We start from the raw sequence: 27,436 nt of genomic DNA, 5'->3' as shown, positions 1-27,436 counted from the left end.
TTATCATTATTGTCATTTGTGTTGGAAGCTGCCCAGAGTGGCTGTGGCAACCTAGCCAGATGTGAAGGGTATTATTATTATTAATAATAATAATTAATAATAAATACAAATCTCAACCCTCAGATTGCTAGTATGCAGAGACCCTAATTCTCTATGGGCCATTTATACAATACAGTGGTGCCTCGCAAGACGAAAAACTTGCTAGACGAAATAGTTTTCCGTCTTTTGAGGTGCTTCGCAAGACGAATTTCCCTATGGGCTTGCTTCGGAACGGCTCCGGAACGGATCCCGTTCGTATCCAGAGGTACCACTGTAATTATTACAGCCAGTCCATGCAGAATGTAGGCACCCTATATATAGAAATGAGCAAACCAGTGACATTTTAGGGAGCAGGTTAGCAGGCCATTATTTGCATCATAGGAGCCTACACAACACAAAACACTGTTGCTGTATGTAGGTTTTATTTTATTTGTTTTTTGTCTTACATTTTGGAAATGTGCATCCAGGTTTTTTCCTTTAATTTTTTTTGGGGGGAGTCCAAGAGAGTGGGGCCCTAAGCTATAGCTTGTTTAGCTTATACATAAATCTGGCACTGGCAGCAGGTGCGTGGGGAGCAAGCAGAAGAGGAAAGTGCGTGGGAACGAAAGAGAAAGGGTGGCTCGCCCGCTTTTAGATCTGGCCTCACATACTTCTGGGCCTGTTCCTGCCCACAGCAGGAATAAGTCCCACTCTGTTTTGAACATGCCAGTCACTGCAAAATCTAGGTATGGTTCCTAGGCAGATAGAGCTGGAATCTAGACACATATAAAAAACTGTGAAAATGCTTTTTAAAAAAGTGTTTTGAAAAATACATTGAATTTGCCATTAGCTTGCCATTGCCACCTAGTGTCACATTTGTATAATGTACTTAAAACACTTAAACCATTATAATAAACTGGTCTTTCTTTCTCCTTCCAAACCTTTCCCTCGCCCCCACGATTTTACCTTGCCTCAAAACCAACTGGAATTAGCCTCCTGTTGGGCTTGATAATCACTGTGCAAAATTCCTTAGCTTCTTCTTGCTAGCGGCTACCTGGCGGAGCACATTGTAGTTGGGGCATCGCCTACGCCTTCAATTTTTGGGTATTCCGTTAAAGGAATCCGGCGGTCGTGGATCCTGTCCGATGCCTGTGTGGCAGGGGGCCATGGCGCGACTCTCGGTGACATCAGGGGAGAGCTTATAGTTGGATTAGCATCAACAGGATCCACCTACTGGTGAATAAACCGCCTTTTAAGACTCACCCCTCTCCGAGTGGGTGGAGTCAACTGATGTGATCCAATGCCTAAGCCAATACCTTTTCACTTGCTGTAATCAATAAAGTTGTGGCCTTTTCTTGCCCATATTTACATCTGTGTAGCTGAGTCCAGAGAGAGAATCAGAATAATAACACTGAGTTTTTTGAGCTTTCGTTTATTGTTGCTACTGTTATTTCACTACTACTGTTAAAAAGAACGTTTTCATTATGGCTTTCACGTACAAAGAGTTGTTTCTGCGCTAAAAGGAGGGCTTGTTAAAAGCGCAGAGCACGTAAATGGGGATAGATCAATTGATTTAAAGCAGAGGGAGATGTGAGAATCTAAAATCGGCTAATGCAAGTTCCTATATCCTCCTCTCCTGCCGGCACACACGCTTTAATGAACTGTGCCAAGAATACATACCAAGATGTGTGCGACAGAATGTAATTATTCACTGGACACTGTTAGAAGTGTTTTAAAGTGTGCCCAAATTGATAGAATTGTGTCTCAACAGGTATTATAACAAGATGTGTACATTTGTCGGAAATGCTGTTTAATTGAATCGGCTAGTTAAATCCCCTGAAAAGGACCGCAGGAAGGTCAGTAATGAGAACGGTACTCAGTCAACCAGGCAGCCGTCCCACAGAGCACAAACGCTTCAGCCTTGCGAGGCGCGATTTAATGATACTAGCAGGAGCTTGTAAAACAAAAGACTTTATGGAAACTTTTTACATTAAAGCAAGAAAGCTGCAAAGATTAATACCTTTCCAATCTCCCCTTCCTTGTTTACACCATCTTCCATCGATTTCCCTGCATTGACTTCTGCAGGGTAAATGAGAGAAAAATTGAGTTTGCTATCTCTGAGGGTTGCTTCGTGTGAGCTGTTTGTCTACTTAGTTGGGGTGCCAGAGTCCAAAGCTGTGTGCTGCTTCAGATCAGAGGCGAACAGGATTGTCAAATGTTTTAGTTGCCTTGCTCTTCTGCTTGTCCAAACATGAGCGGGCAATGTTGCTTATCTCCAGGCCATGGTAAGCTGGTTTCTGCGGATCAAGCTATTGTTAAAGGTACATGGACAGATGTGTCAAGTTTTACAGTCACTTGACGACTCTAGATGGGAACTGAGCCTGGATATTTCTGTCCCCAGCACCACTTCCCCACGTGGGTACTTTCCATCAAGATATAGTATTATTGTGCGTAGAATAATAATAATATAATAATAATAAATTTTATTTATATCCCGCCCTCCCCAGCCGAAGCTGGGCTCAGGGCGGCTAACAACAATCAAAATAATCCAATGATTCTAAAAACATTTCATTATAAAAATTAATTTAAATCAATGCCAGATTATGTAAATCCCCAGTATCATCATTCCCTCTAATAGTGAACAGTGGTTGAGTGTCTATCAGTTTGGAAATACAGTGGTACCTCTGGTTAAGAACTTAATGCGTTCTGGAGGTCCGTTCTTAACCTGAAACTGTTCTTAACCTGAGGTACCACTTTAGCTAATGGGGCCTCCCGCTGCTGCCACGGCGCAATTTCTGTTCTTGCCCTGAAGCAAAGTTCTTAACCTGAGGTACTATTTTTGGGTTAGCAGACCTGTAACCTGAAGCATATGTAACCCGAGGTACCACTTGTCAGGGGTTCAGGAGCAGAAGCACAGGGAAGAGGGGAGATGAAGAGCGAAGGGGAAGAATCTGAGGGCAGCGTAGGAGAAGATGACAGTGGCCCGAGAGATTCCATGAGCCTCTCCAGCGAATCGGAAGATTCACAGAAGGGGGCGCCAGTGGCCAGGGCAAGGGGATTCCCAAGGGGGACACTCCAGGAGCAAGGGGCCAGCAGGGACTCCCAGAGTAGCAGTTGGAAATCAGGACCAGCTTCCCCACCAGAGCATAGTGGGGGGGAAGAGTCCCAGGTATCAAGGGCAGAGGATTCCACACCAGGGAGTGAAGATAAGTCAGGGCTGGCCACGCCTCCATCGGAGAGCCAGACAACGGAGGGGAGGTCAGATCCGGGCAGTATCCCGGAAGAGGGAAGCAGTGACAGAAGCAGTGTGACAGTCAGGGGGAAGGTCACTGGGTTGGCGCGAGAGGCAAGTTCAAATGTACAGGAGCGCGGGACAGCAGAGAATGAGGATTGGGAACCGGGTCCTAAAGCCCGCCGGAGACAGGGGGAGGAGTCAGCCGACTCAGCGTCGGAAGAGTCCAGAAAAGGGAAAGCCCCGGCGGGCAGGAGGACCCAGAGGAGGAGAGAGCAGCGTAAAAGGTGGAGCCGGGCTAGGATCTTAAACTGGTGTCCGAGGGGAGGAGATTCAGACGGGACTTCGCCGGTCTAGGGTTTAAGACATAGAGCTGCGCGCTGCGGCTTTGGAATGGAAGTTGAACTTCAATAAAGACTTTTGTACATAACGACGATCGGGCGTTGGTCCTCTGTGAGCTGGGACCTAGGGGCAGCTCTGACACCACTATAAACAGAGAAGTAAGGCAGTGATTTCTACATACTTAGGATACCACACGGCTTATTTCCCTGTGCAATTAGCAAACATGTACATACATGTCTTTGTAAAATGAAATAGAAATGGTGCTTTTAAAAACTGCAAGATGGCGAAGAAACACACAATAAAAGAGGCTTGAATGCCACCTTGAAAGCTTCTTGATTGAAAGAACAGTATCTGACCGCAAGAACATCTCATTCTTGGGTAGGCTCAGTCATGATTGCTCATAAATGCTTATTTGTTCTTGAAGCAATTTTCCTGGGTCCCACGAGGCGGTTATGTCACCATAAAGGGAACATTGGCAAGGACCAGGTTTTGTCCATTTCCCTAATGGTGTACGAGGACCTGAGGCTTTCAAACATGGGGAGTTGGTGTCAGGATGTGACCTAAATGCAGTTATAATAGACGTGAAAAAGGACAGAAATTGCAGAAGGAAACAACTGGGGTGGAGGGTCACTTGGCTTATATTCTTTGTGAACGACTTGGAGGTTTCATCTACAGATAAGTGGTATATAAATCTTGTTAAATAAATAGGTGAGTTTAAGAAACAAACAAAAAACATTTTTCTCCCTACACCGTACAGGGATGTGTTGGGAAGGGAAGTAAACGGAGTCGCCTAATACTTCTCTCCTTAAGCCACAATCATATGTTGCATCAAGGGGGGTGAAAAATGTTCCTTTGACAAGACCAAAACGTACATTTACTCAACCAATCAATACAAGAATAGCTGAAATTGCCAGTTTCAAATGGCCACTTCTTCTTTGACTACCTTCCTATCCCCTCCGTCTCAAGATCACCATCAGAGTTTGATCAGAGCAATAGTATTCCTCCGTACTTAAGTTCCCAGTTTGGGCTGGCATTTCTATACATAGTGAATTTGTGGGCTTATTTAAGTTTTTATTTGAGGGAAGGAGCTGTAGGGTCTCGTGACATACAGAGCAACCTTTCCTCCAACAAATATGTGTGTGTGTGTGTGTGTGTGTGTGTGTGTGTGTACATACACAGTATATATTGTTATCTGTGGATATATATATATAGATAAAAAGATCCCATTGAGTCATTCTTCTATGTTCTGCTACTTCTGCTCCCTTGCTCTCTCTATTCACTCAGCACCACAAACGTCAGTTCCTCCATTGATTTGAAACTTCTGCCATTAGTACATGAACAATTCACATTGTTTCCTTCTCTGGGTGTTTTTTCCATGTATGTTTCCATAGATGACCTTTGGATATCTTTACATAATATATTCTGTATGCTCACTTACAAGTTCTACTATATCTCAGTTCAGATAACTTGAAACATTTCGCCATCATCTCTTAGACATAGCGAGTTATCGCAAACCAGGGAGCCACCTTCTAGCAGTGCCTTGGTCTTATCTGGATTGAGCGTCAGTTTATTGGCTCTCATCCAGCCCATTACCGAGGCAAGACAATGGTCTGGCACATCCAATAATGCATTGGTAGATGACAATAGCAGCAGCACTGACAGGGTGCTTCACTTATTTTCCCCCAACAGCCCTGGAATATATTCTCTTTCCAATACAGTTCTCACTCTGCTGTCACTTAGCAGCATAGGATAGAGCTCTCAGTAGGCTCGGGTTTAGCCCGAGGCTTGCGGAAGTGCAAAAACTTTTAGAAAAACCCTAGAAGGGGGATTTAGAGTGGGTTGGGGTAGCTAGAAAAGGGATATATAAATATAAAGCTGCCATCCCATTCATTCACTCTTTCTGTGGGTATTTTCTTGTCTTAGAAGGAAGAGCTTTGAAGTTTCCTTTCTCTCTCTCTCTCTCTCTCTCTCTCTCTCTCACACACACACACACACACACACAACCCAACAAAATTTGAGTGTCTCTGTTTGTGATGTTCAGTCCATGAGAGCTGCTGGACAAAACAGCTCTAGCAACGCACAAGAGGGAAATAGCAGCAAGTTGAGGGAACCAAATGGTTTGCAGAACCATTAAAAACATTTACAGTGGTACCTCGGGTTAAGTACGTAATTCATTCCGGAGGTCCGTTCTTAACCTGAAACTGTTCTCAACCTGAAGCGCCACTTTAGCTAATGGGGCCTCACGCTGCCGCCACGCCGCCGGAGCACAATTTCTGTTCTCATCCTGATGCAAAGTTCTCAACCTGAGGTACTATTTCTGGGTTAGCGGAGTCTGTAACCTGAAGCGTCTGTAACCCGAGGTACCACTGTATGGGGTAAACCTAAATTGGGAGGACATCCCCCGCATTAAAGAAGCCCAATGAGAACCAAGTGCATTCAATGACTACAGAAAGTTGGCTGGCAGATGGGAGCTGAGGGGAAGTGAAACCTGCTGGAAGTGGAATGGAAGGTTGTTTCCTGAGCAGTAGCAATCCACAATGCAGCACTTTGTTGTAGGTCATTGTAATGGTTGTAAGGGGGTTACTTGTGCGTAAATTGCCTTCGGTTTAGTTTGATTGCTTGCCCAACCATGCTTAGGCTCACAGCTCGTCCTCCGTGACCTGCTAGTCACTTGCAGAATCCGTCAGTGGGCGTTTCTTGAATCTTTTCCAGCCTAAAAGCTGTTTGACACCAAGTCTCCACCTATGTTCCCTGCGCGGAACTCGTCTGCGCAAGTAAGGGGAAGGCTGGGGCGTGCCAGCGCTCTCTCCACTAGCTTCTGGTGAAGGGTCTCGGAGCCCTGTGGCCAATTCCTCCATCTCCCTCTCTTCTCTACTGGTGTTACGCTGAATTCCTTCCCCCCTGCTGGTCCCCTCTCCGGCATCGCTCTGGAGCCCTGCCTCCGCCTCTCGCTCTGATGTCAGTTCCCTGACAGTCATCATCTTCAAATGCTGAGGCTGAGAGAGTATCAGTTTACCTAAGGCCACCTATAGAGTGAAAAGCTGGGCCAGGGGCACACACAGCCACAATGCAGCAATAACAGCAGTTAAATGGATTATTGAATATTGCTTTGGCCAATTTAAGTTGTGTGTGTTTATTTAACAGTCATATTCCCCCCCCCCCCATTATGGCATATTTGTATGGGATGGTGTTGTTATGGGATGTGTGATCTTTGCTGCATGTTTTGTCATTTTTATGGCTTGCAAACTCCGTCGCATGCAGCAGTGTTGACAGGCAGTGGACAAATTAAAAATGAAACGGAAATGAACATCTCTCTCTCCTTCCTTGAAAGGGTCAGAGAAGGATCACTGTTTAAGTGGTGGCATTAGGATATGCTGTGTTCAGAAAAAAATGGCCTCAGAGATGAGAAATGTACCTTGAAAGCTTCATATTCTGAAAGCATTGTTTTTCTGCGTAATGCCTTTCAATTTAGGGTCTACAGCTTTAACAGACTTCAAGGTGTTGTGGGTCATAATCTGATATGCGTTTAAAAGGTTCTTCAGAGGATTAAAGGATGTATAGGCCTTATAATGTGCTGCTACCTTAGCAAGAATTTCAGCTGAGAGGAAGAAGAAAAAGGGATCAGTGGACCTGGTACAGAAATGTCATATTGCATTTAGAATACCTGGCTGACTGCTATGCACCAACGAGGCATCCATTTTTCACGGTTGCCTGTACATTCCCTCTCTTCCTTTTTAAGGGAATAGTTTGAATAATCCATATACAAAATCTGACAGCAGCACTATCTTTAAAAGTTCACAGCTGCCAAGAAAAATATATTTGCATGACTAAAGAACGGGAAATGCATTAAATGTTTTCAGTTTATTTGAACTTTGGCATTTTCCAGTGTCCATTGGGAAAGGTCTACAGGACAAAAGCTATTAACTGTTCAACCTTATTCATCACCGTGACTCCGTACCTTGAGTTATACAGTTTACCTCAGGCTTCCTCAACCTCAGCCCTCCAGATGTTTTGAGACTACAATTCCCATCATCCCTGACCACTGGTCCTGCTAGCTGGGGATCATGGGAGTTGTAGGCTAAAAACATCTGGAGGGCCAAGGTTGAGGAAGCCTGGTTTACATGTATGAACCTGGATTTATTATTATTAATATTATTAAATGTATTTATATCTCACCTTTCTCCCAAGTTGGTGCCTGCAGGAACAGGGCTTAGAAACAGGGTCTCAGGCGGGAGAATACTGGAGCCTCAGTGTTGGCCCTCCAAGTTGCTCACCGGGAATATAAATATCTTGCCTGCAGGCTGGGAAAACCTTGCCATGCAAGTATGTTATACAATGCTCCCTCTTTATTTGTATTCTGTATACAGTGGTACCTTGGGTTAAGTACTTAATTTGTTCCGGTGGTCTGTTCTTAACCTGAAACTGTTCTTAACCTGAAGCACCACTTTAGCTAATGGGGCCGCTGCGCTGCCAGAGCACGATTTCTGTTCTCATCCTGAAGCAAAGTTCTTAACCCGAGGTACTATTTCTGGGTCTGTAACCTGAAGCGTCTGTAACCTGAAGCGTATGTAACCCGAGGTACCACTGTATTTGCAAGACACATTGCTGATGTCACTAGAGACTCATAGGATCAAGGGGGTAGGGCAAATTTTGAATTGGTCAGTAAACGTATCTCTGCCTCATGCTTTGGTTTCAGATGAATGAGGTTTATGAGAAAACCCCAAACAGCGAACTTTGCTGCCAGGTTCCACACCCTGCTAACCAAACCACACTTGTCAAGAAAAGAGGAAGAGGAAAACGAAGACTGAGCCAGTTCTGTGAGAGACTCCTCTTCTCAGAAGGCGTTTTTTCTTCACTGTTGCTATTTTATTAGGAGAGACTGCTGCAGAAACTACTGGTAAGGCATGCGGCTTTTGCTGCTGGCTTGTTTTTTGGTGACGTAGTTTGTATTCATTTCCACCTTCAAACTGCTTAACATGGCTGCACTGCAATATAGCTTTGTTTACATTAGGGCATATGACATGCAACAATTGCAGAAAATTAAAAATAGCGCAACAACAAACGTTTCTGAATATATTCACAAGGTTGGTGTTGAAGCGTATATGCCAAAATTATCACAGTTACGAAATTATGTGTAGTAACGTACATTGCTTAGACAGGTGACCATAAGCAAAAGGTATTTCATATCAATTAGAATTAGAATTTGGAGGAATTTATAGGATGGGGGATGGGGAATAATTAAATATGTACTGCATGCAAGCCAAACTGTGCTGTAAACTATGGTTAGTATTCTACCATATACCTCATTTCTGTAATCAAAAAAGACCGCATAAAAATTGCCATGTTTCTTTTTGGCTCTTGCTACTTTCTGTGTCAGTTTTTCCAAAATGCTGTTGGCCAAATTGCATTGTACCATGGGTCCACCATTAATAATTGTAATGATTCCCATGTCCTGGCAATAGTTTTTCTTGCGGCATTAACTGCTTCTGTCGTTAGGGTGCCACTTCTCTTGAGTCTAAGAGGGGCTTCTGAGGGCAAAATTCACCACCCACAGTTGTCCCTGACAAAAAGATGCTGTGTTTGGAGAAGCACTGCCTGCTGGTTTTTTGCCTGTCATTGCATCTCTTTGCATCAAAATCTAGTAACCGCTTTGTGATTCGCTTTGCTAGAGACAAAGCGTGTTCTCCTTCATGGAGAGCACGTGTTGCGGTGGGGGCCGCCGGGACACTCCAAAGTTGGGGGCGGGCTAATTGATCGTTGGCCACTGATGCGATTGGGGCTTCCCTTGTTGTTGGGAAGAAGTTAATGTTGCCATTTATTGATTGACAGCCAGAAATAGTAAAACTCCTTGCACGAGGCTAGGGCTTCCTCATTTCGCCCGTGCATCGGATTGCCCGTCCCTCCCTCCCTAGAACAGGATTGTTCGCTTTGACCTTGCTGTGCCTGTCATGGGGTCGTCTGCTTTGGAGTGGGGGCCTGGTAGGAATTTTGTCCATCTGGCTGATTGGCTGGGGCCATTTGGTTTTTGCCTATCGTCACAACTTGTAAGGTTCGTGGTTAGGCATTGGTTTATGGTTTGGTTGGTTGAGGGGCATGGATTGGCTGTGCCTGCCCCTCTAATGCTGCTGCTGCAAGGGATTCCGTTAAAGGAATCGGGGGCTAACTATTGCTTGTCCACTCTGTCAAGGGGGCTCGGGCCATAGCAATGAGCTCCTGGTTGCATTTGGGGTGAGGGCAGGTTCCCTGCTCCGCGTAACCCCCAAGTGTATTCCCCCATTCTGACTTTCGCATCGTGCGGAATGTCAGTCTGTCCCCCATGGTGGGGGCAGATAGTCGCAACCAATGCCTACGCAACCACTCACAAATTTGTATTTTAATAAAATTGTGGCCAAAATTATGCCAAAAATCTTAAACAAAAATTTCTGTGTGATGTGTGAGTTATTGGGGTGGACCTGGGGACCTCGACACGCAACTGCTGCTGTATGTAGTTCTTTTTTTTAAAAAAAATATTTTTTATTAAGTTTTCCATTTAACAATCCAATCATATCACATTAATTATTCCAAATTATACCAATACATATCATAAAGTCCAAATATTTTGCCAAATTATATATTTTTATTGGGGGTTCCCATGCTTTGAGTTCAGTAAGGGTCCAGTCATCTCATATTTCTGCTGCTTTTAGTGTTCACCAGTCTCATCTTTCAATCTTCTTGTTGTTATCCTTTTTCTTCTTAATAGCCTCTGAGTTGTTTCCACAGGCGAGTTAAAGTAAGCAATATTATGCTTCTGTGTGAACTTTGTAAGGCTCTCCCTTTTTTAAAAAAGCTGGTAAGTCTTTTGTTTGCAATAAATTCTCACACGCTGATCCAAAAGTCCTCCTCGAGCGGCAGACGCCATCATTCTCAGTTCCGATGAAATAAAATCTAGGCGTTTGCTCATTAATTTTCCCAGACAGGTTGCATCATAAATTAGGCTTTCCAGGGAAGATTTGCCAAGTTGAACTTAGAATACAAACTTAGAATACAAACATGATAACAGCTGCTGTGTGTAGTTCTAGATCCCATGACTGAAGTTCAGCATGCAACCATATCCAAGTTTTTGGGGTGGGAAATTAAAAGTAGTGCACAAAGAGAGGGATGCAGGAGAAATTCAACTGAGTTCACAGTTAAATGTGAACTTGCCAAATTCATACTTTTCAAAAACAAGCTGAGAACCAAAACAACAGCTATCCTTTGAAATTTGCAGTTATCCTTATTTTGTAACACAGTTCTTCAGCCAAGTAGTGTGTACAAAAATGCATAGGGATGGCGCTGTGGTCTAAACCACTGAGCCTCTTGGGCTTGCCAATCAGAAGATTGATGGTTTGAATCCCCACAATGGGATGAGCTTCTGTTGCTCTGTCCCAGCTCCTCCTAGCAGTTCGAAAGCACACCAGTGCAAGTAGATAAATAGGTACCGCTGCGGCAGAAAGGTAAACAGCGTTTCCATGCGCTCTAGTTTCCATCACAGTGTTCCATTGTGCCAGAAGCGGTTTAGTCATGCTGCTGCATGACCCGGAAAGCTGTCTGTGGACAAACGCCGGCTCCCTTGGCCTGAAAGCGAGATGAGCGCTGCAACCCCATAGTCGCCTTTGACTGGACTTAACAGTCCAGGGGTCCTTTACCTTTACACAAATGCATATACCAGGGTAGTGCGCATATAAGTGCATACAAAAATGCATTGTATTGGGGGAAATTGCTTTGCAATATTGTGCATATTAGGCAAAATAACATACAAAGGTGTTTATATGCTAATGAATTTCATGATGGCTTTTGAAAAATTGCATATTGATGTGGAAATGTGGGGAGCTGAATGTAAGATTGGGAAACTGAGAAACCGAGAGAAACCGAAATGGATAGATTCTCTGTCCTGAATGTGTGCACGCATGCACACAAACCCAGTGAGAACATGCAACTGGAAGTTTGGTTCTTTATTGGCAAAGCACTTGGGTGTTAGAATTGATTCAAGAATTTGGTCATGTGGCAGGATTTAAATTGAACAAGCAAAAAACTAAGGTTTTAGAGAAAAACCTGACAACAATGGAAAAAGAAAGGTTTCAGAAGGAGACAGATTTAATTGTGGTTAAGAAAGTGAAATACTTAGGGATCAACATGACGGCTAAAAATTTGAATTTATTTAAAGATAATTATTAGAAATGCTGGTCAGAAGTTAAGAAAGATCTAGAAATTTGGTCAAAATTGAAGCTTTCCTTGTTGGGTCGGATTGCTGCTATAAAGATGAATGTATTGCCAAAAATGTTGGTTTTGTTCCAAACTTTACAGATTGTGGACAAGATGGATTGTTTCAAGAGGTGGCAAAGAGATATTTCTAAATTTGTCTGGCAGGGCAAAAAGCCCAGAATAAAATTTAAAATATTGACCGACGCTAAAGAAAGAGGGGGGTTTGCCCTGCCAGACATGAAGTTGTATTATGAATCAGCAGCATTCTGCTGGTTGAAAGATTGGCTACTTCTTGAGAACACTGACATTTTGAATTTGGAAGGGTTCAACAATGCTTTTGGGTGGCATGCATATTTGTGGTACGACAAGGTAAAAGCTAATAGAGTATTCAAAAACCATATTGTCAGGAAAGCTGTGTTTAATGTCTGGACAAGATATAAAGACTTATTGGAAAACAAGACCCCAAGGTGGCTATCACCTATGGAGGCTAAGGCTCTGAAAAAACTCAATATGGAGGCCAACTGGCCGAAATATTGGGAGATACTAGAACAAGACCGAGACACATGGAGATTGCAGAGTTTTGAGAAACTAAAAGATAAAGTGCGAGATTGGTTACACTATTATCAAATTAGAGAGGCCTTTAACTTGGATAAAAAAATAGGCTTCCAGGTGGAAAAATCGAAATTAGAAACAGAATTGTTAGAACCTAAAACTAAGATACTTTCGAGAATGTACAACTTGCTGCTAAAATGGAATACTCAGGATGAAACAGTTAAATCAGCTATGATTAAATGGGCACAGGACATTGGTCATAACATTATGTTTGCTGACTGGGAAAAGTTGTGGACCACTGATATGAAGTTTACGGCATGTAATGCCTTAAGAGAAAATATTATGAAAATGATCTATAGATGGTACATGACCCCAGTCAAGCTTGCAAAAAATTATCACCTGCCTGACAACAAATGCTGGAAATGTAAAGAAACTGAGGGAACATTCTTTCACCTTTGGTGGACATGCCCAAAGGTTAAGGCCTTCTGGGAAATGATCTATAATGAACTAAAAAAGGTATTTAAGTTTACCTTTCCTAAGAAACCAGAGGCCTTCCTTTTCGGCATTGTCGGCCAATTGGTGCCAAAGAAAGACAGAACATTCTTTATGTATGCAACAACTGCAGCAAGAATACTCATCGCAAAGTATTGGAAGACACAAGATTTGCCCACCCTGGAAGAATGGCAGATGCAGGTGATTGACTATATGGAACTGGCAGAAATGACTGGCAGAATCCGAGACCTGGGAGAAGAGTCGGTGGAAGAGGACTGGAAGAAGTTCAAAGAATATCTCCAAAAGCATTGTAAAATGTTTGAATGTTAAAATGAGGTTGGTTATAAAGAGAATAGGGCATCAGTGACATGGTAAAAAGAAATATGTAAAAATGTTTTGAAGGAAAAAAAGGGGTAAGACCAGAGTATTATTATGTCGAGATCAAAGGATTAAGTTATAAAAAACATGTGATAAATGGTTTTAAAAGTAAAGGAAACTAAAGGCATAAATAGGTTGAAATGTATAATATTGAATAAGATTGGAAAGAGGGTAGGGAATTGCTGAATTTGATTGTGTAAAGGGGAACACAGAAAAGGGAGATGTGAGGAAGTCAGGAAAGAGGGTTATAAAGATAGTAAGTAACAAATAATTTTTTCTCTGTTTTTTGTTTCTTTTTTGATTACTTCTTCTTTTTCTTTCTTTTTTCATTGTTAAACTGTGTTGTTTTCGATCGTCTTTTTTTCCCTTTGTTTTTCCTGATTGTGATGTTTGTTTTGTTGTGTAAAACCTTAATAAATATTTTTTTTTAAAAAAAAAATTATTGGCAAAGCACTCGGTTACCTCAGCTCCTTAGGTGCAAGAACCACATGCATTGCTCCTGCACTCGGGTCTCCCTCCATGAGATTTAATGACATCAGTCCTTAAGAATTTCACTTATGTCAATGCTGATTTTGAGAAGTTTTTCCCCACCCTTCCTCTATGTTTTTACTTCCAGAATGAGAATGCGTTGGAAGATGGCTCCTTCCTTCAACTTTGTGCTCCTCTTCGTGCTTTTGCTGAAAGGCGCCTCCCTCGTTCCCAATGTCCAAAACAAGCAGCATAGCTGTATAGGTATGTGCTGATTTCTTATTTGTTGTATTTATTTAAAACAGCTCTTCATAAAAATATCCCAGACGATGCACTTGTACCTTAAGGGAGAGTGCAGCCACATCCAGAATAGATAAGCCATCTAATTCCCAGACCTAAGAACCACCCCCTTGCAACATCTCTGTTTCATCCGGCACACCCCTGCAACAAGGACTTGTGCAGCCACACCTAATTCAGTTGCATCTTGAGCACCTTCCCCACAAAGTGGACATTTGGGACTGAGGGGTAGCTCTCATAAGCCTCCAGCCCATGATAGATATTTTCCAGGAGCAACTATGGCTTCTTTCAAGTCACCTCTCCGTTATGCAAGGAGATGCTCCCACTCTCTCAAATAGTTCAAAGTGTTCAAGAAGGACACTGACAAACTGGAACGTGTCCAGAGGAGGGCAACCAAAATGGTCAAAGGCCTGGAAATGATGCCTTATGAGGAACGGCTAAGGGAGCTGGGCATGTTTAGCCTGGAGAAGAGGAGGTTAAGGGGTGTTATGATAGCCATGTTCAAATATATAAAAGGATGTCACATAGAGGAGGGAGAAAGGTTGTTTTCTGCTGCTCCAGAGAAGCGGACACGGAGCAATGGATCCGAACTACAAGAAAGAAGATTCCACCTAAACATTAGGAAGAACTTCCTGACAGTAAGAGCTGTTCAACAGTGGAATTTGCTGCCAAGGAGTGTGGTGGAGTCTCCTTCTTTGGAGGTCTTTAAGCAGAGGCTTGACAACCATATGTCTGGAGTGCTCTGATGGTGTTTCCTGCTTGGCAGGGGGTTGGACTCGATGGCCCTTGTGGTCTCTTCCAACTCTATGATTCTATGATTCTATGATTCTATGATTCTATGATTCATCATGATGTACAAGGGCTGCAGGACCCTATAGTTAGCCGCACAGCTTCCAGCATCTTGTCCAAATTTTCAGGCCTCAGGAACTGAAATTGATCCCATAGAACAGGGGCCAGCAAGGTTTATCTTGTCTGGGCCAGATCGGTCCCGAGGAGACCACTCCGTGGACCGGATCGCGCATTTGTGTGAGCGCGCAGGCCTGTGATTTTCGGTGTCTGCGCAGACACAGTTTTCAACAAAGCGGAAGCAAGTCCCTGCGCTGTGCTGCGCCAATTTAGCACAGCGCGCAAGTGGGCAGCTCAGTTTGGGGGTGGCTTGTGGGCTGATCAAACGACCTCCACAGGCCACTTCTGGCCCATGGGCCTTAGGTTGCTGATCCCTGCTGTAGAATCAGACTATACAGTGGAACCTCAGTAGCCTTTGAACGCCTTTGACCTCGAATGTTTCGGCTACCAAACTATCAAAACCCAGAAGTGATTGTTCCAGTTTTCAGATGATTTTCAGAAGCTCCTGCAGCCAATCAGAAGCCACGCTTTGGAAGCTGAACGCTTTGGAAGTTGAACAGACTTCCAGAACAGATTCAGTTCGACTTCCAAGGTACGACTGTAATAATGCTTTAGATTCAATGGCATTGAGGCTAGACAAAATATCTGTTAATTTCTGTTTCTCTGTTTCTCCTTTTTCCATTCTTAAATTCACTGCTCCACATTTCCACAGCAATTTGCGATTAACACCCCCCTGAAAACAACCCCCATAATAATTCGTTGGGATTTAAGTGCAATTTCTCCCAATAGACACTTTTCTGTATACACATCTTTGTAAGCAATCTATATGTTCACTTTTCCCCAACACATACATAAATTCAGAGCAGTGCAATTTTTAAAGTTTAATTGTGTTTCACATCTTACACTTGTTCATAAAGTGTGACTTAGTTACTTCTCATTAAAACACAAACAAAATTAATCTCCTTTGCCATCCCTAAATGGACAGGTGCCTAGCAAACATGTTCCATAGCCCATTTCCAAGGCTTCCAGCAGCCTTTTGATTTGGGCAATTGCGAATAACCCCCTCACCACTCAGAAATGTGCTGATGTAATGGCAGTGGAGAAATAATCCTTTCACTGGCACACAGTAGTGAGATATTCTTTTCAAGCATGTAAATGTTCCAGTTTTATGTCCAAGCAAACAGACTATAGTTTTTGTCCATTTTCAATCTGTATAACTTTTTAGCAGCCATCTCAGCTAAAATAATACTGGGGGGGGGGGGTAATTGTTTTTGTTTGTTATTATGTTATGCATTTTTGTGCTTTTATGGTATAGAAATTTTAATGATGATGTTGATGATTATAATGTGCTTTTATACCATCATGATGGCCACAAATGTAGTTTACTTCTGCATTTTTTCAGAATTGCCACCCTGTGTTCACTTGCCTTTTGGAGTTTGTTCAGACATTTTCCTTCCAACTATAAAATGCTGTTGTAAATCCAGTCTGTTCTATGTAGACAGACAAAGCCCTGTTGAAATTTACAAGGGCTACTGTACCTTCAATGAACTACTTCCTGTTTGCATGTTCAGTTTGTTTTTTTTAATTGACCCTTCCTCATCAAAACTGTGATATTAGTTACGAGTTGCTTCTTAGTCAGTTTGTGTTCGCTCTTCAGAGGATTTTAATTACTGATTTCCTTTCAGCATTTTTTTTTTTTAATTTTGAGGGCAAAATTACAGCACTGTTCTGCTAAAAACAACAACACACAAATAGGTGGGGAAATGAAAGAAAACCAATAATGACTAACTGTCATTACCAGGAAAAAGTAAAAGGCTGACCCTGGATGGAGAAATTTTTAAACTGACATTGGAAGGGGTCACTGCTGAACAGGGGTGATCTTCTGAGTAAACATTATAAATGATTGTTGGCTATAGGGGAGAGCATTGAAAGTTAATGAAGCCTTATATTCAGTGCTGTGTGGAATTTTAATTTCACTTCTGGCTAATTGCAGAATAGCAATGCCTCGGGGTCTCTAGTGCTGTAGCAACCCTTGCTTATCAAAGTGAAAGTGGATTTAGTATAGCAAGTGCTTGCAAAACACATACAGTGGTACCTCGAGTTACAGACGCTTCAGGTTACAGACGCTTCAGGTTACAGACTCTGCTAACCCAGAAATAGTACCTCGGGTTAAGAACTTTGCTTCAGGATGAGAACAGAAATCGTGCGGCGGTGGCGCAGCGGGAGGCCCCATTAGCTAAAGTGGTATCTCAGGTTAAGAACAGTTTCAGGTTAAGAATGGGCCTCCAGAACGAATTTAGTTCTTAACCCGAGATACCACTGTTAAGGCTATTGCTAGTCACTTCAGAACTGCAGGTCATCCGGTTCCCAATCATGGTCTAGCTCAGGTTATTGTTGCTACTGTTCTTACCCTGAGGAACAAGGCACATTCAGATTGAGGAATAGCATTCACCCAGCCAGCCAGCCCATGAGAATTTCAATAGGGTTTGTTGTACAGCAGTAATCGCTTCCTTGCGATGGGTTTAATTCTGATGCCGGCTGCTAGTAGAAACAACAGAGGGGTAGGGTACACACAGTTCTAGTTTCCTCCACCCCAGGAGAGTTGCTAATCAGAGGTAATCAATAAGGATTAACAATCTCCAGACAAAAGAGATCATGGGAACAAGCCCCGACTTGCAGCATGTTTGCTAATTGCACAGGGAAATAAGCCGTATAGTAACTGCTACGTCTGCAGATAATTTACCTGATTATAGTCGCAATTGTGGAACTAATTATTCATTAGTAACCCCCTCTGAAGGAAAGGGGGCTATTTATAAAGTTAGCTCTTTCAGCGCCACAGCCTCTGTATTCAATCATGGAAAGAAGCACATGTAAATGAGGCGTGGTAGATCTGCAAGAAAAATTGAGCATGTACGCGAGTAATTTTACAGGCCCCCTGCTTTCTGTGTGCCTTTCCACAACAGGGTATATACCAGTTTGAAAGAAAGAAAAGAAAAATGTGTTCTCTTAGCCACATTTTAAAACCAGTGCTTTCAGCAGGGGCGGGGGACCACTCGCATTAACTACAATTTTTTGGAATCATTTACATGTCAAAACTAAGGAAATGAACAGTTTAACAGTTCCCACAATCCAGTAGCAAAAGCAATGGATTGCATGTCACCATCTCTTATGTAGTTCATTAATTGGATGCAACAAGTAAAATCCACAAATAGCTACAGTCATTTTTAAAATAAGACCATTACTTTTTCTCCCAGTTGCATGGATTTTATCTGAATAAATGACATGCAACTTTTTTAAAAAAATCACATTTCCTTCGTTCTGATGGTTGTTAAGCCAGCTGTCCCTGCTTAACTACGTTGGTCTTTCAATGAATTTCAACATTGGTTCCATTATGTGATATGTATTTTGGGAAAAATACAGGGTTGGTAATACATTTCATGTCTCATTTTTAACATTGAAAAATATACATGCAGTCATATTGAAAGAATCATGGTTTCCCCAATACTCAGAAATGTTTAATGACTGGAAGCACTGCAAAAACTCAGCCAAAACAGTTGCACTCAACAACTGTTGAGGACATTGGCATGCTAAAAAGCATTGCTTACACCCTGTGGGGTCCCATCAAAACCACAATTCATTTTATGCTGAAAATCAATCTAAACTCTGAGCTTCAGCTAGTGCCTGTCCAGAGTGAGTTTACTGGTTTCTGAGCAATTTATGCGAGCGCAAATCAGTGCTTGATTTGATTTAAGGATAAGAAGAAATATCAGAAAATTCTGTCCTTCCGCCTCTTCTTATTCCTAGGTCCATGTCACCATATCAGTATGAACAGTTAAGACTGCAGAGTGTACCCATAGAGTCCGTTTTCAAGGTTGAAGGGCAATGAAAAGAAAGGAAGGGACGTGGAGAGGAAATTGAGGAAACAGGGAATCAGCCGAAGAGATAATGGATGCTAAACAATGAAGAAATAGCAGAACGGGAACAAGTGTTTGTACAGGTCTTAGGGTCCTGAAGTTAATATCAGTCAAGTCAAGTCACATTTACATTGTTGTTAAAACTACAAATGGAATGAGAAATAGATTCTCAGTTATTGTCCTTGGAAAAATTGCATATTACACTAGCCTTTTGTACTTTATACTCAAAAAGCTCCAAATAATGTGTTGTATAATATGTTCTCAGGCCAAGGTTTTGGCACTCATCTCGCTTTATTGGCCAAGGGAGCCGGCGTACAACTTCCGGACCATGTGGCTAGCATGACTAAGCCGCTTCTGGCGAACCAGAGCAGCGCACAGGAACACCGTTTACCTTCCCGCCTATTTATCTACTTGCACTTTGATGTGCTTTCGAACTGCTAGGTTGGCAGGAGCAGGGACCGAGCAACGGGAGCTCACCCCGACGTGGGGATTCGAACTGCCAACCTTCTGATCGGCAAGTCCTAGGCTCTGTGGTTTAACCCACAGCACCACCCGCATCCCTATGGGTTGTTAGGCAGGATCAAAGGGGTGGGTTCCCTTCTGACTCCAGAGATAAAGCCAAGAGCTTAGGGAAGGGGTGGAAGTAATGTGGACCAGAAGCTGAGAGAGAGAAGGCTATGTGACAAGCAAAGTGCAGGAGGCCGATAAAAAGGCCTTGTGTTTGTTTGAATCAAATGCTGTGCTTATGGAGAAGGGAAGACCCTTCTGGAGTGTCATGCTGGGGTCCCCTCCATTGTAGACTTAGGTTGTATATATGCATAATGAATCATGTATCCTAAAGGCATCACTGTGCCTCATTTTCCCAAAGGAGACACAGACCTTTTTTTTTTTTAAATAAAATTTTTATTAAGGTTATTACATTACAAAAGATAAAAAGAAAAAGAAGAAAAAAGAAAGAAAAAATACAAAGTAAAAATTATTAAAAACAGTCGATCTTTCCATCACATTATTTTTCATTAACTTGTTTCTCGGACCTCCTCATACCTCCCTTTTTTGTATTCCAAATCAAATTTATTAATTCAACCATTTCTTTCCCTCTTTACGCTACCCAAATCTTATTTTTAAATTATTACAATCTTGAATTTTTACTTATATAAACCCATTTTTTCATATTCTTTTAACCCATTACAGCTAGAAACCACTTAGTTCCAATCCAACATTATTCTAACATTCATTAGTTTTGCAGTGTCTCTGTTAAGTAGTCTTTAAATTTCTTCCAGTCTTCTTCCACTGGCTCTTCTCCCTGATCTCGTATGCTGCCAGTCATTTCTGCTAGTTCCATGAGGAGACACAGACCTTGGTGGGTTAAGCACACCTGAAACTCCCGGAATCTCGCAGTGCTGTGGCGTTTGGGTGGCAAGAAGCAATATAACAGGCATGCAGTGTGTCTTGGGCAGAGTAATGCATGCTCAGAGGAAATTCACAAAACATTTGCATGTGCTTTGTATGGGAACTCCAAATTTATAGGAAAAGGAAGCTGAAGAAGTGCTCGGAAAAGGAAGGAGAAAATGGGGCAGTATATTGTTATATCCCCTCTTTCCTTTTCCTATCGTGTGCCTTTTCCACAAATATAATGGAGGCCGGAAAGGCAGGGAGGAGTAAGAGGAGCAGAAAAGAATGTGGCGCCACCCCAAAGGTTGCTGCAGTTCAAAACCCGAGTTCCTGCATTGTTCAGATGGGGTTCCTTTGCCGTTCACAGTCAGTTTGCCATTTCTTCCCAAAGGTTACATTTAAACTGGGCCAATCAGCACTTCTTGTGTGTTGTGCATTACACTGTCATTGTATTAAGAAGGTTATTCCCGCCCCCCACCAATTACTTGTGCTTTCTGATTTGCAGAGGTGCCCAAAGGCAGGTTTTGTAAATCCTGGGGCTCTTCAATTTGATGACTATGATAGGAATTTTGAGGTCTTGTTGTTGTTTAGTCGTTTAGTCGTGTCCGACTCTTCGTGACCCCATGGACCAGAGCACGCCAGGCACTCCTGTCTTCCAGGGCTCCCCCAGTTTGGTCAAACTCATGCTGGTAGCTTCGAAAACACTGTCCCACCATCTTGTCCTCTGTTGTCCCCTTCTCCTTGTGCCCTCCATCTTTCTCAACATCAGGGTCTTTTCCAGGGAGTCTTCTCTTCTCATGAGGTGGCCAAAGTCTTGGAGCCTCAGCTTCACGATCTGTCCTTCCAGTGAGCTCTCAAGGCTAATTTCCTTTTAATTTCAATTTCAATTTCAATTTTAATTTCAAATTAAGACTAATTTGAGGTCTTAGATATATGTTAAATGCTCATAAGTGTACCAACCAAGCACATAAATAGATCAGCACAGGAAGACTGACCTGAAACCATTTTTGATTCCCAAAACTGACCAAATGTTTTCTCTGCAAGGTCAAAGGAAAATGGAAAAGCCTCCCCATTGTCTTTTCCTTCACAAATCCTGTCTGAAGGGCACATTTAAGAGATGAATAGGGTGTGAGCCTGTGACCTGGCTCAGGAACTAAGAGTTTATCATTACAAAAGACTGTCCAAGCTCCCAGGCAATCCAATCAAGTGACCATTAAACAGGTAACCTGTCAGACGAGATAAACAACGCACTCAGATTTCTGCTGTAGACCGCCTTTTCTGTGATATAGGTATGATGTATCTGGGGGTGGTCTTAGGTTACACCCCTTCTGTGATGTATGTATGATGTATGGAGGGGTGGTCTTGAGCTCCAGGGCAGGGAATTTAAAATGTCTATATAAGGGCAGGCACACATTTGTTCTGGGTTCCTCCTCCTTCCTGCGTGTGGTGAGTGAGGACCCTGTTGCAACAGATCAATAAAGATCAGCCTTACTAGCTGCTTTGCTTCTCAATACAGTGGTACCTCAGGTTAAGTACTTAATTCATTCAGGAGGTCCGTTCTTAACCTGAAACTGTTCTTAACCTGAAGCACCACTTTAGCTAATGGGGCCTCCTGCTGCCGCCGCGCCACTACCGGAGCACGATTTCTGTTCTCATCCTGAAGCAAAGTTCTTAACCTGAGGTACTATTTCTGGGTTAGCGGAGTCTGTAACTTGAAGCGTATGTAACCTGAAGTGTATGTAACCTGAGGTACCACTGTATTTTCTGATTGGCCTCTGTTATTTTCTCCTACCAATAGGGAACCTATGTAAGGCCTCTATATGGGCTCTTGGATACCCCATAAGGGGGAAAAAGAGCAGATTTTTGTTTACAGCATGACCCCAACTGATCTTCCCCTGCATGCATTGGGTGTGTTGCAGAACACAGTTACAGCCCCATGTATGCGAGTACAACTGGCTTGAAGAACACATGAACCGAGAGTTGCAGTACAGTGCAGGGTCTGCTTAGCAAAAAAACGCGGTGAAAAAGTGTTCTCTAACTGCAGGAAGTTTCCCCAAACATACAGTACTAGCTTTCTAAATGTTGACATTTGAGATGTCATTTCCCATTTAATGGTAACTGAAATGCAAGTCATCTGTTGCAATACCTCTAGAAATAGCCCACTGCCACTATGGACCAACATGTACACCGTTTGGATATGTTGTTTTTCAACAAGTAATATTGGTCATAGTGGCAGTGGGCTTTTTTTTTGTAGATATTGCAACAGATGACTTGCATTTCAGTCATATGCATTTGTCATTTGCATTTATGGAAGTTGAAGCCTTAAAATGTCCCCTAAGTCCTCAGTACTTGAGGCAGGCATAGGCAAACTCTGGCCCTCCAGATGTTTGGGACTACAATTCCCATCATCCCTGACCACTGGTCCTGTTAGCCAGGGATGATGGGAATTGTAGTCCCAAACATCTGGAGGGCCAGAGTTTGCCTATGCCTGACTTGAGGGGATAATTTTGCCTACAGTGATTAGGGCATTTGTCCCCATTGCCATTTGGGGATAATTTATCTCCTAATGAGGAACAATCCAGAAATGTGTTGAGTATTACAAGTGATAGTGAATCTTTCCTTCCAGGATTTCCACAGGGCTGTGTTAGACTAATAGGAGTTGATTCTTGCTGTGCTTCTCAAACTATTTTGAATCCAGAGGTTCTGTTTTATGGAGGAAAGCAGTACAAAATCAGCTGCTTCATTCAAATTTGTATTTCCTACAGATTTAGTTGCACAGAGGCTAGCGGCAGGTCTGGGATTTCATATCCAAAGAAGACAAGCAAAATAAACTATTTGTTCTGTTTCCATAACGATGCAGAGCTTTTGAAAACAGATAATTCGTTTGTATAAAAACCATCATTTTCCCCACAGTCAGGAGGCAATGGGCTTTGTTACATCTGCCCTTATTTTCCATTGAATTTTGAACCACGTTTGATTGCATGGAGCTCTGTCAGTGTTTAAATAACTAGGATAGCTCATTCCCCTGGAAGGCAGATAGGAGATGGAAGCTATCATATTACAAAGCAGACCTTTGCGGCATGTTTATATGTGGGGGGTGCTCCTGGGAGACCTTGTGCGTGGGCTACATCACGCTTGTTTTGCATGTGGGGCTTTGGAAGCAAACCCATCAGCAGTAACTGTCACACTGACTGCTACATTGGGGAAATCAAGGCAGTTACTAGACTGCCCTACAGCTGGGACCCTCCAATGCAGAGAAGCTCAAGAAGCCGTGTTGAGAGTTGAGGGAGGCATTTGAAACCCTCCCTTGCTTTTGTGGAAGTCTCCGTGATGGAGGTGCAGAGGAACAAGCCTGCAGATCAAACCTGTACGTAGCGTTCCTGAAATATACAGTGGTACCTCAGGTTAAGAACTTAATTTGTTCTGGAGGCCTGTTCTTAACCTGAAACTGTTCTTAACCTGAAGCACCACTTTAGCTAACGGGGCCTTCCACTGCCGCCGGAGCACGATTTCTGTTCCCATCCTGAAGCAAAGTTCTTAACCCGAGGTACTATTTCTGGGTTAGCGGAGTCTGTAACCTGAAGCGTCTGTAACCTGAAGCGTATGTAACCCAAGGTACCACTGTACTTTGAGTCCTGTAGTGATTTCATGCTCTTTATTGCAGCTTGTAAAACAGTGATTCCTTTGCCCCCCCCCCAAACCTCAGGCTTTTATATACATTATTTACACAATGAGTCCCATCTGATTGGCTGATTCTGCTTCCCTCCTAGAGCCTGATTGGTCTTTTCCTGCAGGCCAATCAGTTGTTGTATTCTACGATCCTACCAGCCTAATAGGCTGATAAACTTCCTCCTGGAGCCTGATTGGTCTTCTCCTGCAAGCCAATCTGTTGTTGCATTCTAGGATCCTACTTGCCTATTGTTCTAGGATCCAAGCTTAGTACATAACAGTTCCCTTGCGGAAAGGGTCATGGCTCACTGGCAATGAATGCAGAAGATCCCAGGTTCAGTCATCACCAGCTTGAGCAGGATCCCTGAAGAGCCCCTGCCGGTCAGTATAGATCTGGGGGTGGGGGACCTTTTTGGACCAATGGGTCAGGACCTTATTTTTCCCCATGGCCCCGGGGCCAATTCTGCCAGGTGGGCCTGATAACCCACTTCTCAGTAACCTGATATCATAATGTCGATGTTATGTACTGAAGTTCTCACCCTGGGCCAGCAGGGGGATACTGTAGATAGTTATGCAAATAAGGGGTTGAAAGTAACGCTCAGTGATTGGATAGTTTTAGAAAATTGTTACAGTTACGTTGTGCTGGAGCTCTATATAAGCAGGCTGACTGAACCCTTCAGTTCAGTTCTGTCCTGGCCTGTGAACAAGAGCTGTTTGAAGAATTGTTGTGTCGTCTGATATGTTCACCCACAACTTAACAGTCGACACTTAGCAAAGTCCCTTGCACAGTGCTCTCCAAGTGCCCAGCTTCCTGGCAATTGAGCACAGGGCTCGCAATAGGCAGTTTCCTAATTTTCAAATTGCTCTGTGAAAAACGTAAGAAGAAGGGTTTGTCCCTGTGTTCTGTTGCCCATAATCACCCACACCCACATCAATAAGAGATGTCTGGATCAGGTCAGTGGATCTGCCACCTTTCAGGACATTATTCTCACAACATCTTTCAAACTTCTGGGAGATTTAAAACTTCAGAATCTCTAACTGAATTCTGGAGCCACCTTTTCTTTCCGGACTGGATTCTAATCTTCAGTTAAAAGTTGGATTTATTTTATTTTATTTTTTTACTTAAGAATAGTCACTTCTGTCATGGATGAGGCCAATAAACCCTGAGCCAGGTCTGCACAGCTGACTCAACATGTTTGTATATGTAGATTGGAACCAACCAGAACTGTAATTCTGAATGAAGCCAGCACTACTTAGAGACCAACTGGGCAGGCTTTCTGCTGTGCGTTGCAGTGTGCCAAGAGAAGAATCTCCCATCAGCCCTTAGCCTGATATACCAGGAAAATTCATTCTTTGTCAGACAGATACGTGCACTTTTCACTGGCTTCAAGGGCACATAGTACTGCAACCTGAATCGTAAAGAGGAAAGTTCCATGCAGGCATATGTTATTGTCTTAAATCCGTATTTTCTATTTTAACAATAAAAAAGAATGTTAAGTCATATTCCCATCTGGTTAAATTAATGTGAGCAGGATCATGCACAATGCAACTAAACCCACGTAACTATAATAACAAAGTTGGCCGCTTTTCCCTGCATTTAAAATCTGTATTCTAAAAAAAGGAACTCTTTTGTGCTGGCTTTTATCTGCAGCCATTGATACCATTCTAATTAGAATTTCCTTTGTATGTTTGCTGCAGAAGTAGATTAATTTCAACAGTCTGTTCAGCTTGCCAGGGGGTTCATGGCCAGCAAACTCTCGCTCCGACTTTATTAGCTGAGATGTGATTTCCTCCCATCTAAACTCCCTCTAGTCCATTAGAAATGTCATTTTATTATTAAACACATTCTCTCTTTTTTAGTATGATAGGAAAGCAGTCTCTTGAAATGTGAATTTTTAGATTATTGCTGTTGAACAGTATGAGCATCGTATGCTCTGATCCCCCTCGTAAATTAAATGCAGGTGGAACAAACTATATCTGAAAAGAGACAGGCAGGTTTATTAATGCTCAGGTCTGGCAGCAAAGGGATGATAGACGTTGTAATACCGAGACACTTCTTGAAATAAAAATGCTCCTTCATCCTGTCAAGGAGTGAAAGTCATTGTCAAGTGCTACCAAGAAGCCAATCTCTTAAACGTTGCTTTTAAAAAAAAAGTTATGTACAACTCCAAAGTTTTGAGATTATGAGGCAGAGTCCGTCCATGATGGAATAGTTTGGTATCCCATTCATTTGAAGGGATGAGAGTGCCCTGTTCTTGCCCAGCAGAAGAGACCTTGTGGTTCGAGGACCCGACCCCCGCAATGTGGAATGAATACACAAGGACACGTGATGTAAAGTTAATGGGCAAGAAAAGGCCACAACTTTATTGATTACAGCAGTGAAAAGGTATTGGCTTAGGCATTGGATGTCTAAAACAAGGAGGGTTTATTCACCAGTAGGTGGAGCCTGTTGATGCTAATCCAACTATAGGCTCTCCCCTAATGTCACCAAGGGTCGTGCCATGGCCTCCTGCCAAGCAGGCATCGGACAGAATACACGACCGCCAGATTCCTTTAATGGAATATCCAAAATTTGAAGGCATAGGCGATGGCCTCACCTAGCTCTTTGACACCACAACACATTTTCCAATGCCTAACCTACCCACCAATACCACGAAAGTTGTGACGATTGCTACGAGGTAGGCGAAAAAACCAGAAAGCCTAATGCCAAATGGAAAAATTCCTACCAGGCCCCCCGGACAACCAGGGCAACCAACCTAAGGTCCATAGCAAGGCCAAGGAAAAAACTAAGACCCGGAGCTCAAAGGGAGTGGAGGGTGGGTGACTCATGACGGGACGACGGAGAGTGAGGCCGAGGAGGGGCTGGCGCCGCAGCATCTAGGCTGCTGTAAACGCCCCCTCAGAGGCACCTGGTTGGGTGCCTGCCGATGGGCGTGGCCGCCAGCCAGGTGAGTGGGGGAGGCAGGGGGCTAACGCCCCCTGCTAGGGGCGGAGCTCAGGCTCCCGCCCACAACCACTCCCCTCTCTTCCAGGGAGGAGAGTCTTTGTCACAGCACTGTGATGAACTCCTAGTGAGTAACTGGCTCTGTGAAGTTGGAAGTGAATAGAGGCCTTTTGTGCCTGTGCCTCCTATGCTCTGCACCTTTTTAGAGACCTCTTTCTAAGACATTCCACCTGGTATGTTTCCTGTGCTTTGGGTTTTTCAGGACATGAGAAGACACCTATGATGGTCACAGCACTGTGGCATCTCGTTCAGCCAGTCCTAGGATTAGGGGGACCCTGTTCACCAACATCCAACTCAGAACTAGGAACTTGGTCCAGGTCCTTAGATGGGAACACTTTAGCTTCTGAATCACAGTCCTGTTCACTACTGGATTCCACAAGGATCATTGGAAAGAGAAAGATATCTGTGCTTCACTGTCTCATTTAAACCAATGGGACTTAGAAGTTCTTACTCTCGTTGTGGATGGCGCTGTGGTCTAAACCACTGAGCCTCTTGGGCTTGCTGATCAGAAGGTCGGCAGTTCGAATCCGTGCGACAGAGCTCCCGTTGCTCTGTCCCAGCTCCTGCCAACCTAGCAGTTCAAAAGCACGCCAGTGCAAGTAGATAAATAGG

At 43.2% G+C, this 27,436-nt stretch overlaps 1 protein-coding gene across 1 annotated transcript in view; it reads left to right on the top strand.

The window, feature by feature from the left end:
• The first annotated feature begins 1,395 nt into the window (after positions 1–1,395).
• AOAH (acyloxyacyl hydrolase) overlaps positions 1,396–27,436 on the top strand; it is a 99,205-nt gene continuing 73,164 nt past the window's right edge. Inside the window, exons 1-3 of the mRNA XM_079947603.1 lie at positions 1,396–1,433; positions 8,289–8,489; positions 13,851–13,966. Coding sequence (XP_079803729.1) covers positions 13,852–13,966 — 115 coding nt within the window. The 5' untranslated portion in view covers positions 1,396–1,433; positions 8,289–8,489; position 13,851. The remainder of the gene's footprint in view (positions 1,434–8,288; positions 8,490–13,850; positions 13,967–27,436) is intronic.

The sequence above is a fragment of the Podarcis cretensis genome (genome assembly GCF_951804945.1).
Source record: "Podarcis cretensis genome assembly, chromosome: 12".
Lineage (NCBI taxonomy): Eukaryota > Metazoa > Chordata > Lepidosauria > Squamata > Lacertidae > Podarcis > Podarcis cretensis.
The sequence above is the reverse complement of the archived record's forward strand: the minus strand, read 5'-3'. Positions and strand labels throughout refer to the sequence as shown.